At 39.8% G+C, this 15418-nt stretch overlaps 1 protein-coding gene across 10 annotated transcripts in view; it reads right to left on the bottom strand.

Annotated features, from left to right (window-relative positions):
• Akap13 (A-kinase anchoring protein 13) overlaps window positions 1-15418 on the bottom strand; it is a 290953-nt gene that overhangs the window by 103257 nt on the left and 172278 nt on the right. Inside the window, exon 1 of one of the 10 annotated variants that reach the window (XM_034496653.2) lies at window positions 4345-5128. The exons of the other annotated variants lie outside the window; for them this stretch is intronic. Within the exon in view, the coding sequence (XP_034352544.1) occupies window positions 4345-4425 (81 nt within the window). The 5' untranslated portion in view covers window positions 4426-5128. Of the gene's footprint in view, window positions 1-4344; window positions 5129-15418 lie in introns of those variants that run through there. 10 annotated transcript variants of the gene reach the window in all.

The following is a 15418-nucleotide window of genomic DNA, read 5'->3' as shown; positions in this document are numbered from 1 at the left end:
CTAGGTTCTGTTATTTATAAGACATTTCACAAAGCCTGCATGGAATAGAGTTAGGTCTGGAATCATGGCACATGGGAGGTAGAGGCAGGACTATCACGAATTTAAGGTCAGCCTCAGCTATGTAGTGAGTTCAAGGCTAGTTTGGGCTACTGAGACCTTGACTCTGACAGGGAAATAGACAAGACTAATTACACAGAAGTGATAAACAATGTAGATCAGAATTTAGAGTAGGCCACAGAAAGTGCAGGTATATAACACAAATGAGAAATGTTGATGCTAATTCACAGGGAATTATTTGAATGTCAAAGTTTAGGAACTAGAGTTCTAAGTATGGAATAACAAAGAGAAAGGTTCACAATCTAAACCTTGAGATTACTGTTGTATTTCATTTCTATATTTTTACATTAAAATTATTAGTTATTTTTACATTAAAGTTAATTAAAAACTATGTTAGCCCAAAGCTTATGAATCTGTAACAAATCTTAAAACATCAATTCATTTCAATCAAGAAATATCTATTAAAGCCAGACATGATGGCTCACACCTTTAATCCCAGAACTTAGAGAGCAGAAGCAGGTGGATCTCTGTGAGTTCCAGTCAGCTTGGTCTATATAACAAGTTCAATGCCAATCAGGGTTAAGACAGTAAAATCATTTTAAAAAAATCTATTACATTTTAAAGTAAGATTATGATATCTCATTCTGCATGCACAGGTACACCGATAAAGACAAAAAGTGACCAAGTTTGTAAACTTCTATATAAAAGTATGGTGAGTATAGAGGATCACCTGGGTATTTAAGAGGTACATGTATCCAGTGGAATTTGCACATAGGTAAGGAGGCAAGAGGGCAATATTAGTATCTTTCTCCATCAAACTCTATTTTACAATTCAGACAATCTCTCACTGAACCTACTGATCTTTGTCAGCTAGCCTGGCTGGTCAGCAAGCCTCAGGAATTCTCCTGTCTCCATCTCCCCAGCACAGAATTACAGGTGTGCACTGCCATGCCTGACCTTTACACAGACTCTAGAAACCTAAACCCAGGCACTTTATTGACTGAGCTATTTCCTAGTCCCCCAACTCAATATTAAAATGCTAATAGAAAATACTGAAATTCAAACTACTGTCAAAGTAATTGGGGAACACCACTGAGAGGGAGGGAGATGAGGCGGCAAAAGAATTACAGGGAAAACCTGCTACAGACTGTGAGGCAAATGAACTCTTGCTATCATGCACCTATCCAGAGTGTCATAAAAAGAATTCCCATATTGGGAAAGAATTCATCAACATAATATCTAAGTCTTCTTACAATACAAGTCTACAATAGGAAATAATATACATTGATTGTGCATGTGCCTCTGTGTATATACTCATATAATAATAATAATAAAAAGGGTCAACTTAAGAGAACCTTAGGACAGCAAGACAATACACAGGCTGTGAAGAGTCTGACTTTGGTTTGCATCCTATCATTGGTTACATATGAAGGGTGACAACGGGGAACTACTGAATACTGGCTATTCTAACATGTTTTCTTGTGTATGAAAATAGACGATGCTTAAGAATGCAAACATTCCATGCTTATGTCTCAGTACCTATTCTCTCCTTATTTTACTCCACAAAGCCATCTGACCACGTTGGGGTGTGCTATAACAGCAGCCTAATCTATCCTCACACTGCCAGAATGGTCTTGATTTAAAGCAAGGAAGGAAAGAATCCTCACCATGGCTGCTTGCTTTTGCACATCAGTTCTGGCTCCAGTCTCTTTACAATTAACTTGCTGCATGCTATGCAGACTGCTCCCATCTGTCTTAAGTACCCAGCAGTTTCTCTCTTCCTCGGGGACTCAGTTCATTATTTCTAGAACTCTTCCTTCATCCTTCATTAGACAGACATCTTCTCGGCCTATGGAGCACTGGCCCAAATGAAGCACTCTGCTTGTCTCTGTCCTAGCACACAGTCTGTGCATGTTTCTCTGGTTACTGTTGATCTTAGGAAGATTCTCTTAGACTCGGCCCCTCAGTTCTCAGTCATGTTTCTAGTATTTCCTCATAGGAAATGGGGTAACATAGTCACTGCCTGACAAACAACTCTCAAGTCAAATAAATCAGAAAAGGGAAATATAAAAGTAGTATCTACAAATTAAGAAGCCTGAACTGAGTTAGCTTAACTCATATAAAGCTTTCATACCCAACTAGGCTGTATACTACATATTTTTAACATTCTTTTTTATTTGATTTTTAAAATTTTGTTTATTCTATATGAGTATTTTGCCTGTATATACATATGTGCTCCAAGTGCACACCTGATGTGAAAATCAGAAGAGAGCAGTGGATGCCCTGGAACTGGAGTTAGGGATGGCCATGAGTCACCATGCATGTACTGGGAATCAAACTCAGGTCCTCTCCTGGCAACAAATGTCCTTAACTACTGGGTGTCTCTCCTGCCCCTATTTATTACTTTTAAGTATAAAATAATGGTTTTCATTATAACATTTTAATATGCATATCATTATACTTTGCTATTTGTCCCTATAGCTACCCCTTGTCTCTTCCCCCCAACTTCTGCCACCTAAATAGTACCCTTCTTTTGGTTTCTTCTATCTCCTCCAAACCCCAAAAACCACACTGAGAGAGGGGAAAAGCGATTCCTGTGACAACAGAAGGAAAGCGCTCTGCCCTTCCCTGGCCTGTTAAATCACAAGGGCTGTGACACCACACGACAAAGATCCTAGAAAGTAGCCTTTCTAAATTTCTTATATAAGAGGGCAAAATATCAGAAGATAATTGTTATCTCTCAGAGGAAATGACTTTCCAGAGGAATTAAAACCAACATCATCCTTGGAACATGTTCAAAACACCAAATTATAAAGTAGGCCTGACAAGTTAAACCACCTGACAGTGATTACTGAGGGGCAGTGACACCACTATACCACAAATCACACCTCCTCTGAGGGCCGCACCCAATGTGGACTTCACTGGCTTCTGTGTCTAGGTTTCTGAGCTCATGTGCCAGCTTCTCTTAGGTGGAGGGAAGTATGGGAACCCACACCTGAGAGGCCAAGGGAAGAAGGTAATGTTAGGTTAGACTAGGTTGTTTTACCAAGTTTAGTAGGTGCTTATCTCAAAGGGGTAGGGGATCGTGGCACAGGGGTGAGGTGGCTCAGTGGGTAAAAGTGTTTGCTGCTAAGCTTAATGACCTGAATTTGATTCCCAGGATCCACAAGGTGGACAGACAGAACAAACACCCCCAAGCTGTCCTCTGAGTACAACAGGTGAGCCATGCCACAAATACAACAACAAAAAACTGAAGTGGCATAAAAGAAAGTGGGTTATCTCAAATACTAAGCAGAGTTGATACACCAACAACAGACTTCCACTATTTCTTTAACCCAGACATTATATTAGCACTTTATCCAAAACTACTCCTTTTCTGTTTAACCTGCTCTACTCTTCCAAATTTAGATTTTCAGGTTCTTTGGCATCTGTGAAGTACTTGGCTGATTTCCAACTTCCCTGACTTTGCCAGAAAACAGCTAAACTTCCAAAAAGTTCTTCATGAGTTGTTCAACATTCCCAGACTCTGGCCTTACTGAATGTAGAAGTCCTCACTAATTTTAGATTCAAGGATGTCTTCTGTGAACAATTAGCCTGTCCAGAGTCTCCACCTCCTTCCTGCTTAGACACCCAACATTACTAATGACGTGAAATCAAACAAATGTAAATGTGGCTTTTCACTGGTCAGAAGCTAAGACAAAAAAGAAAAAGAAAAAAAGAGTTAACTAGAGACAGTTCCAAAAGAATACTGACTTCTCTTTCCCCTGCAGAACTAAGACTGCAGCAGATAGGAAAGACCAAAGACCTAAACAAACAAAAGGACAAAGAGCCAGACAGAAAAGGAAGCTCACAGAGAAAGAGATTCAGGCAACAGGGAGGTGGAATTGAGGTGTGGGGATAGGGCAAGCAACAGAAAACAGGCTTCTAGCAAAAGGGCAGCTCTGAGAATGAATTCCTCCTCTGTGATTGTTTAGATTCTACTTAGAACAAGAAAAATTGTATTTTATTAAGTGCTTTGATGCAGATTCATTCTCTTTCTCTCTCTCTCTCTCTCTCTCTCTCTCTCTCTCTCTCACACACACACACACACACACACACACAGAGGCACATGCACACGTTCACACAAAAAGAATTTTAAAATCCCCCCCCTTTGCTCTTCTATCATTGTTAGCCCAGGCTTTCTCACACTTCATCCTAGTTTAGGAAGGACCAAGACCTGGCAGTAAGGATATAGAGAGAAGTCTTCCTGGAGACTTTCAGACTGTATGAGGTGTGGCCCCTTCTTACCTTCAGCAACACCACATCGACAGTCCTGTCCACCTTGGAGATGTCACACAGGCTATAGCGCCTTTTGTGCCGCTCATACATTTTGTACAGATGCAGAAAAGAAGAGATAAAATGCAGAAGTATATCTGCTGAATCCAGGGACCAATGTGCTCACACAGGTCCAAAATTCCAAATTTCTCACAGTGGGCGGGAGAAGACTTCTGCTTCCAGATTCCTCTATATAGAAAACTCTTGGGTTAAGGGAAGGAAAAAAAAAAAAAAAAAAGCAGACTCCAATTCTGTGAACTAAGTGGGAACTTTCTGGCAGCTTCAGAGCACCAAGACGATGAGTTCATAATTCATAATACAAGCAGTCTGCCTTAAGATCGCTGCTGTGCAGATCTTGACTGAAAGAGAAGCACAGATCTTTTCCATCACTGCCGAGAACTCCAGTAGAAAAATTAAGGACGAACTGGCTAAGCATAATGGTTGGCACATGTATCCAGAAAACCCAGAGCCAGTAATAAAACCCCAGTATGCACTCAGCCACGAAGACAGAGGATTTTTTTTTTTTTTTTTTTAAAAAAAAGGAAGGTGGCTATTTCAAAGTGATGGCATGAGAAAATTCCTTAAAACAACAGAGACAAGTAAACCTATGTGGAGGAGGAAAAAGAAAGAGAGCAAAAAGAAAAAAAAAATCCGGAGGTACTTTCTAGAGTATCCAGTTTTTTAGCCAGTTTCCAGCTCCTTCAGCAGCAGGGCTGGATTTTGACTTACGTTGAAAATATCTAAGGACGGCTGGCGGGTACAAGGAAAACAGACCACTCCTCCAGATGTCCTCCCTCCCTCCCTCCCTAGCTGGCTGCCGCTAGCTAGCCTGTCCCTCCCTCCGCAGCCTCCACACCCTTTACCCTGCTCTCTCAAGATCGTCATTACTTGCCCTTTCAGATCTGTACCAGCAGCCTTGGAGGTTTGGAAACCTAATTGCAGTGGTGGGAACATGATTCATCTACAGACTAAGAGAAAAAACAAGGCTTCCTTTTCCAACAGGCTTCCTCCTGCTCCTCCTCCTCTCAAGTCCCCAGTGAAAAAGGCTCTGTCAGACACAGCAAGAAACAACCCCAGTCCCTTTGATGCCAGTAGTATGCTAATAAAGAAAGGCGGTGTTATCCTAAACACTACAAGTCTGTACAGCAGCCTTAGTGATTCAGGAAAGACACAGAACACTGAATCCAGCCAAGGCATATACAGCATCTTCCTGCAGAATGCAAAGCAATGATTTAATATCAGAAAAATGTTAGCCAAATATTTCAGAGTTATGTCTCTAGGATGTAGAATTAGCTATAAAAATGTCTGGCAAAGTTTAGAAGTCATCATGAGTTAAGGTTTTGTTTCATCTGGGGCCTGAGAAAGTTCTAAAAAAAGTTAAAGAGATGGCACAGAATGAATGTATGCATGTCTCTTAGGACTCTTGGAACTCAGAAGAGTCACCTGGCTGAGACCACCTTGCCCTTCAAACCTCTCATTCACAGGACTATGTGACTTAATTTGCCTGTTTTCCAGATTCTCCAGATTTCCAGTTGCCAATCTCCTATGCCTCAGGAGCAGACAGTCATTCATTTTCAGACATTCTGCAACTGTAATAAACGTTGGAGGGGTAAGGAGAAAGAGAAACCAAAGAAGCAAAAAGCAGAAAAGAGAGGTGAAAGAATAGAAAAGAAGGAAAAAAAACCCCACAAATAATAAAACCTAAAATAAACCTAAAGGTGGGCTAGGTGTGGACATATACCTTTAATCCCAACATTAGGGAGACAGAGCAGGCAGATCTCTGTGAATTCGAGGACAGCCTGATCTACACAGTGAGTTCCATGACAGACAGGGCTATATAGAGACACTGTGTCAAAACCAAAACCAAAAAAGGGAAAAAGCATTCTAGTGCTTTCCAGGAGAAGCCATCTTACATTCCCTTTAAGGGGGACAGATTGCAGCCCCTTACACAGATTTGGAGAATGTGAATGTACAATCTTAAATACCACAATAGAAAAGAAGAGAAGAGATTAAATACTACAGTTTCTGTCAATATTTCAAGTTAAGCTGGTAAAAGGTATTTTCTTTTAGAAGCTGTAAAAGGGAGAATGAAGGCCTAATGAGTCACCATTTCCTCAGGCCAGGTGTTTAAAGAGGCTAGTCTACTTAAAAGAAAGAACTAGAACAAACCCAGCTAACTCAGTAGCCAGTTTTTTTCTCTTATTCATCTGTCTAACCAAACACCACAGTTTCAGCTCTTTGTAACACAAACCTCATCTTGATCCCACCACAGGTACATTAAAAGCATGAAGATGGACAATGTCCTCTTTCTGGTGCCTCTAGAGAACAAGCCTCTCTCACATCAGCACCATGTACAATAAATGTGTTGCTTTTCAGTATAGAGAATGCTAACTACAGTAGAAACAAGACAATTAAAGAGATTAAGAAGTTGTAAATAAAATTCTTGCTTAAGCTAACCAAAAGCATGGGAATCTGTCCAGGAACATACAAATACTTTGATATTATGTGGTTTAAGGGCATAGATCCAAAGGTCCTGGAGGGGCAGGCTTAAGTGTTCGAAAAAACCTGGCTGCCTATTATATTTTATGGATCAACTTTCACCAAGCTATAATTTAGAATCCCCTCTTCCCAATGAACACAAAGTTGTCTCCCCTCTGTTCTCAAATGGTTTGTTCCTCACTGCCTCTCCCTTCTGTTTTAATTAGAATCAAATGTTTCCTGCTTGCAAGTTCCCAAGCATCTCTCTAGGGAATCAGAGATGCTTTAGTCATTGTAAAGCTTTTCTATACCAAGTCTATCAAACTAAAGATAACCCATACCAATTCAATAGACATTCTATGCCTTGCAGAAGATGTAAGCAAATAAAAACCATGGACTTTTTCCTTGGAAACTTTACATAATCAGAGAAATGTTTCAAAACCATTACAATTTTCTGAATGACACTAGAAGACTGTTTGAAATAAGAACATTAGCCTTTTTGTCTGTTATTTTTTGTCCTAGAAATCTAGATTTTTCTCTCTTTTCTACGCATACAAACGTATTAAAAGGACAATTTAAAATTGTCCTTGCTAATCTGTTTTTTCTCAGAGAACAAATGCTCTGGGTGGGGCAAAAATGCTCTGGGTGGGGCGGAAAGTCTGTTTGCTTTCCCCTTTGGATCTGCCGGGCACTCCACCATGGAAGACAGAATCTGTAGTCTGTGCTTTTACTGCTGATGCTACATTTCCAAGTTTTTATCAAAAACATCTGGAACCACTGAACAGTTATTCTGTTAGGATTTTGAAACACAACAACCAATCATTTCACATCTATGCTGTAGCTGAAAGCTACAAATTTAAAGGAGATTTTAAGTACATTTCTCTGTTCTTTCAAGTTTGGGAACTTGCAAGAAAATACACACAGATTTTTCGTAAGCATGTACCCTTTATCTATGACAAGGAATGCCAACCCCTTCAATAGAAGTAACAAGCACTCAGATTATCATGTCATAGACCTGATACATAATCCCGAGTATTCCAGCCCAAGAATCTACTAAAAATTTTCACACACTGTTATCACCACATTTCTGCTCAGGAGTTAAATTTTTCTCGATTTAATACTTTATCCAAATTGTTTAGATTTTAGGGACTAATGGTTCCAGTTAGGACAGAAGCTCATAGAAGTCTACTGCAAGGCTTCTGAATTAGGGTGCCACCTGGTGGAAACTTTAACACTAAGGGCCAGAAAATCTTGTGGCTCTCAGGCCACCAAGTTTTTTGTTTTTGTTTCCTTTCTGAAAGCTCAAAGAGAACATAAAGAAGTAATGCTTGACACACAAGGATCAAGTCAGCTCAGTAGAAAATATGGGACACTGAGGTAAAAACTAAGGGGCATTTCTCCTAGGTGAGCCACTGTTTGTGTCCCTGAGCAAGCTGGAAACCATTAATCTGATGGTCTGGATGTGGAGTTCAGAAATGTACAAAAAAAGTGGTTTGAAGCCGGACCCACCGCACGTTCTTTCTTGCTCTATTACTACATACCATTATTTGCACACTAAGATTTGCTGTTGAACACCTTGTTACATAAAAGTTCATTATGTGTGGATGAATGATTAGCAAAAAAAAGAGAGTTGATACATTTTCTAAAAACCATTATTATTGAAGATTCTATTTTTCACCTTTAGTCTTCAGATGAGACAGAAAGCAAAGGTTTCACTATGGCTGAAGGTTTACACTCACCTGAACGTTGCACATTTGTTGATGAGTAATTTGAGTAGCATCTACTTAAGAAACACTTGTCTGATTAGAATAAAGACTCCTTCCAATGAGATGTGCGAGTGTGCTGGGGGGGGGGGAATGGGAGTGGAATCATTTAGAAAGGCTCTAAAGCCAACCAGAAGTTCCCTTTAAATGCCAGATGTCAGTGTTTAAGCAATGAGAGGAGCCCTACTCTTTCCTCTTGGCATTTCATTGAGTCTGGACACAGACTCAAGGTTCAAGGAGGGACAGTCAGTAAAATAAGGAAAATTAGTAGCAAGCATCAGGAAACACCTTTGCTTGAACTCTTTGCAAGGAGGCTGGGGTGGGGGGAGAACCACCACATACAATGTTCAGCTCGAAGCAGCAAACTGTTTAATAATAACAACAATTGAAATAACATGAAAAGATGGATAGCGTCACAGAAAAGTCTCTTTACAGATAAATACTCTTTCCCAGGATTAAGTCTTATAGAACAAGACCACAAATGTCAAATCACCCAATAGCTTTCTGAAATAAAGAGGGAAGAAATAGCACCAGGCTTGGTTGCAGAGGTCTGTAATGTCAGCACTTGGGAAACTGCAGACTGGAGGAGCAGGAAGGAGTTCAAGATCAGTATGTACACGAGAGACTGCCTTAGAAAACAAAAACACGAAGAGAAAAAAGGAAGAATGAGAGAAAGGGAGGAGGGAATGGGAGGAAAAAGTCAAGAAGGAGAGAAAAAAGAGAAAGGAAGGAGGGAGGGAGAGAAGAGGGAAGAAAGGAGGATGACAGAATTTCAATGGGAAAAGCTGACAATTCAGTCTATAGAACATGTTTCTGAAGATGATAGTGGTAGAATGCATGGCTAAGTCTCTTGTTCACTAAGATGTGTGTGTGTGTGTGTGTGTGTGTGTGTGTGTGTGTGTGTGTGTGTGTATTCCCAAGAAAGACCTATAAGGTGGCCAGGTATGGTAACAGACATCTGTGATCACAACTATTCTGGAGCAGAGGCAGAAGGAACCTTTAAGGCTAGGATTTCAAGGTGAGCTTGGCAACGTAGTAAAAAAAAAGAAAAAACTTTAACTGAAAAATCAGGAAGACAGGAAAGGAAAGTCAAGGGAAGGAAGAAGAGGCAGGAAGGGAGCTCAGTAAGGAGAAGTATTAATTCCTACTGTACCGATGCGTTATAGCATCTAAAGTTTAAATCAGTTGTACAGTACCACAGGTAATTAGTTTGGAGTTTCCAATACAAATGTAATTTGTCACTTGAGATGCCCCAAAAATCAAAAAGAAATGAGATGAAAATGGAGAGCATAAATTAGAATTTAAAGAGTTCTTCTCTAAACATAACATTCTCATAACTGATTCCAAATAAACGTCAAATGACAAGGACAGATTTGTTTTTAGAATTAAAAATGTCAATTATTTGGTTCATTTTATGTCAGATATAACAACACTTAAACACATTTTAGGTTTAAGTTTCTTATTATAGAAATATCTTTCAAACACTTCAATGGAAACACCTAGCATCTTGTACAGGTTCTGCAGAGACAGGACCGGAGTATTCCCATCCCAGTTGCTTGCCTCTGTAACTAACACACAGTTGTCTCTTACAGCAGCATTTTAACTATTTGAAGATCACCAGGTTGCTCAAAGCATCTTTCCTGGGCCATGATTCCCACAAGTGTGTCTCATGCAAATGGGAGTACTTTGCCTTGATTTATATACTAAGCTTCTTATGATGTGGAAGCTCAAAATAAAATCCACCAAAATGGTAGAAACTGTGGTGACTGGCTTTAGTGTAAACACCACAACACTAGAAGATAGGCTTATTATAAAATTAGCTCATTTTTCATTTTGACTTATTTCTTAAGTAGGTCTCTCCTGCGTCATGATTTTGTGATTTTACTGAAAAATTCCCTATACACCCTTCTTTGCCAAATTCTTTTATGTATTTTAATTTAGCATTTGGCCACAGCAAGTGTTTTAAACCTAGATTCAGTCCCTAATATATAACAGTCCTTCACTGATTCTGTTTTATCTATAAAAGCAAGGACAGCAATGGAACACAGACCTATCACTAAAAACTTCTTGTACAGAACACCAAACTACCCATACGTTCTATTTAAAAATATTACTTTTTTTCTTGTGTACATGTGTGTAACTTGTGTATGTTAGAGAACAACTTGCAGGGACTTCTATCATGGGGGAAATGAACTCAAGTCATCAGGCTTGGGAGTGAGGACTTTCTTCAGGCTAAACTATCATTGCCCCCAACGAGCACTCTTGAGAGAGTGCTATCTATTGGCTAAAAATCAACTGAACCCTGAGTAAAATAGTAAAATTTCTAATTTTACTGCTGTTATCCTATCCAGTCTAACCCCACTATTTAGACAGAGAAGAAATGAGACACTATTTACGCTGTTTAACAATGTCTTTGTCTGGTTATAAACCTCATCTGAAATCAGATGCTGAAGTCTGTCTCATCAGATCACTACAAACTGTATTTATTGCTACCTTTTAATTTCCCAGCAGTGTTCCTTTGAGGCCTGACCTTGAGAACACCACACAAGACAGTCTAGCACTGGCCAAACAAAGCAAAGCCGACTCTTTGCACCTCTTACCCCACCCCTCTCAGTGGTAATGGTGACAAGAATTTCTTCTTAGACGAAGACATCTGGCTTCAGTAACTATGAACTTTTATTTCAACAAAACAAGCACAAACAATATATTTCCATTCTGTCTCCCCTCTAAGGTATTAGTAGTAAGAAGGGCATGCTTTCTCCACACTTAAGTGCATTCCACAACAGTTCTCTGTGTTTCGTTTTGTTGTTTGTGTATAGACATTGATACACTAGTGCTAAGAATGCTAAGTACAAAGTTGTTATGGCAGGTAGATGAAGGCAGGAGTGCTCTACATTCAGTGGGGTGGAGAGTAAGAGAAGGGTTAAAGTCTTAACAATAATATGATTCTGGACACGGAGAGCTAGAGAAGGAAGAGTACTTCAAGTGTCATATTGGACTAGATATGCCTGGACAATGAATTTAAAAAAGGCCTGCAGTAGAGAAATTGATAGCAGGTAAGTTTAGGTTTAGATCACAGAGATGTCCAAGATGGGCTGTGGTAAGTGGCAGAACTAATGTTTATGTCTAGAAATTGGGAGAATGCTTAAGAATTAAGTATACAGATCTGGATATCAAAACACAGATAAGAAATTGAGCAAATTCAAAGAAAAATGTATCTCCTAGCAGGAACGGTAAATAGTGTCAAATGCTGTGAAGGAGGAAGACCATTAGTGAGACGGACCGTGCAGTGTAAATGCTTCACAGGACAGGCAGCTACTTCTGCATCAGTGACCAGGATACCTGACAAAAACAATGTAAGGGAGGAAAAGGTATTACAGGGGAACGGGGACCTATCTGAATTCCTTTGTGACCAGGGTGTGCTAGCACAGACTGTCCTCTCTGTCTGTCTCTGTGTGTGCACCACAAGCTTCATACTCTTCACGCTCTTCATTGCAACTCATTTCCCACTATTCTGCAAGGTAAATGTATAAAAGACTGGTGTCTCCAAGTTCCAAGATTATGATGCAATTTGTCCTAAACTCCTCAGCTCATCTTAACTGCTAGGATCCTCCCCCTTTTTTGTATGCCTTTACCAAAATCTACCCCTCAAATCCCCTTTACAAACTCAGCTCTCTTTTTCCATAGTCAGTCATTCCTACAGCTCTTCTTTGAAGTACTATGGTGCTGACTCTATGGTGGCTTCCCCTATAATCGTGGGTACTGCCTGTTTGCTCTGCCTCGAAGTAGAGCACTTTAAAAGCAACAGCATTTAATTGTTCTCTATAGTGCCCAATGCACTTTAAGGCACATAGGCCAGATAGTGACAGATTATGTCTTTGTTCACTACTGTATCATAATCCTAAAACTCCCTTAATAGCTGACCAAATTCAGTTAAAACAATTCAAGAAAAAAGATGTCAGGCCTGGGGCTTGAAAGATGACTTGGTCAGTAAAAGCACTTGCCACACAAGCTGGCCAACCTGAGTTTGGATCCTAGAATTCACATAAAAGGAGTGCAAGTATCTGTAATCCCTATGGACCTCTATAGGGAAATGGGAGGTGGAAAAAGGAGAATGTGCATAAGCTTGTGGGTATGTACACACACACACACACACACACACACACACACACACACACAGAGAGAGAGAGAGAGAGAGAGAGAGAGAGAGAGAGAGAGAGAGAGACCCCATCTGTGCTAGCATAAACAAATTAAAAGTTTAAGTTTGAAAGGTAAGTCCTGAACAGACAACCCCTCCCCTGAAATAAAAACTTTAAAATAACCCTAAGTTTAGGAAAAATTGAATCCTAATATAAACTCAGTGTGTATTACTTTAGGAAATGACTTGTTCCTCTGATTTTTCTCTTCATAGAAAGAAAGAATAACTCTGGTACAGTCATTCTGTAAGGGAAGCCAAGAAATGATTCAGCTTCCCATGGAAGACCTTCCTCATCACTCCCAGTGAACTCACCACAGTACAGTCAAGCTTTCCAGAGTGCAGGAACACAGCTTGCTCTTTTTATCAAGGTTCAAAACACAAAGCAAAAAGAAGTCTTCCATGGGAGAAACAACAACAAAAATCAACTGTAGGACTTTGCTGTCAGGTTTATGTCAGCATTCATGCGTTCCCCAAACATAAACTGATTCTCACACTGGAAATGATCTACTCCCTGTAGACTAGCATTCATAATCCTGGGAGATACTATCAAAGGTGCCAAGGGAGGAAAGCAATCAATAGCCTTGCTCAGCTGTGACATTTATGATTCACAGCAATGACCAGCAAGGTACTTTCATCTTAGCCACCAACTGTTTAACTGGATTTAAAGGCAGCTCAGTAAGAAGGAAAGAAAGAACACCTGCACTAAGAAAGAGTGCCTGTAACTATAAATCTAGCCAACTCTCCAGGACTAGTGAGGTCACAGATCTTGGAGAACCCACTACCGTCACTTTCCTAAGTCAATATAGTTCCAATTGCATTTTAAATACTTATTCAGATTACCTTCAGATAATTGTAACTCTCACTGGCCAAAGAGGCTTTTCCCCCCCAAGAAGATGACGACCATTACAGAAAGCTACAACTGTCAATATACTGAGAACAACTGGTCTGGGGTGCTGTACTGGCTGATTTTGTGTCAACTTGACACAAGCTAGAGTCATCAGAGAGGAAGGAACCTCAGTTGAGGAAATGCCTCCATGAGATGCAGCTGTAAGGCATTTTTCCAATTAGTGATCAATGGGGTAGGGCCCAGGTTATTGTGGGTTCTATAAGAAAGCAGGCTGAGCAAGCCAGTTAGCAGCACCCTTCCATGGCCCTGCAACAGCTCCTGCCTCCAAGATCCTGCCCTGTTTGGGTTCCTGTCCTGACTTCCTTCAATAATGAACAGCAATACAGAAGTGTAAGCCAAATAAACTTTTTTCTTCCCAATTCGCTGTTTGGACATGGTGTTTCATTGCAGGGATAGAAACCTTAACTAAGACAGGTGCCCAACTCAAATGGAAACATCTACAAGATAAAGGCACATCCAGGACTCAGGGAATATTGTGGCAGAAAGACTGTAAGAGTCTTATAAGTCTGATAAGAGGACTAGGAAGTCTGCTGAGAGTGTGTGTCTTGTGACAGGACGGTTGTGTCCATAAAATATCAACAACAGGTTGCCTAGACAATATCACAGCAATGAAAACACCAACTGACATGCAAAGGTAAATAGGAGAAATCTTAGAATTTCCATCTAAGGTTGGGGACTCCAACCTTAGATGGAAATTCACTGGCAATTAACAACTGTTTCGAGAGGGACCCCCTAAATAAATAGTTATTCAATGCCAAGTGCTTAGCCCTGAAATCATATACATACAAGCAACCTTAAACTGACTCTGCAGGTGTTACTTACATAGTTTTGTTTATATACATATATAGCAACAACAATAATAAAAAGTTGGAGGCCATGAATTTGAGGGGAGGGGTATGGAAGAGGCTAGAGAGAAGAAAAGGATGAGGAACATGATGTAACTATTTTCATAATTATATCCAATCAATACAGGTATTTCTATGGTCTAGAAAATTCTCAAGAGTTGTAACAAAACTTTTAATCTCAGAATAAACCCTAAGCCTGTACATAGGAAGTTGATATATAAACACATACTGAAAAGGGGGAAACCCAGGTGTGGTAGTACATATATAATGCCCAGTACTTGTGGGTAGTGACACAAGGAACCAGAAGTTTAAGGCCAGCATAAGCTGCATAAAAAAATCTGAAGCCAGCTTGGGCTATATGAGAAAAAAGTCAGTCAACTAACTAAAGGGTGGGTAATGACCATCAACTAAAATACATTCAAGCATTCCTAACACACCAGAGGAGGCACAGGGATGACCCAGCAACTTAGCGAGTTTGTTAGACTAGAACAGGACAAGATGAATGCTGAAGCCAGCCTACCGTGAGTAAATTATGGCTTCCAATCTATGAAATGGGAATAAAGAAATTATGAGAAATATATGGATTGATGTATGCCAAGTATTTGTACCACTCTTGTGACATATTATATTAGTTGCTGCAATTCTTATTTCAGAGCACTGTTGTGTGCTTATTTCTGAGCTCCTTATCAAAAGGAGTATTTTAAGCCAGCCTTCAAGGAGACATAGGCGCTGAAACAACTAATTATGATAAATCCCTACAAATTAGAATTGAAGGAGCAAAACATTTGTGATGGATAAATCTTGGTTGTCAACTTGACTACATTTAGAATTATCTAAAACTAAGCAAAAAATATTT

The sequence above is a fragment of the Arvicanthis niloticus genome, chromosome 1, assembly GCF_011762505.2.
Source record: "Arvicanthis niloticus isolate mArvNil1 chromosome 1, mArvNil1.pat.X, whole genome shotgun sequence".
Taxonomy (NCBI): domain Eukaryota; kingdom Metazoa; phylum Chordata; class Mammalia; order Rodentia; family Muridae; genus Arvicanthis; species Arvicanthis niloticus.
The sequence above is the reverse complement of the archived record's forward strand: the minus strand, read 5'-3'. Positions and strand labels throughout refer to the sequence as shown.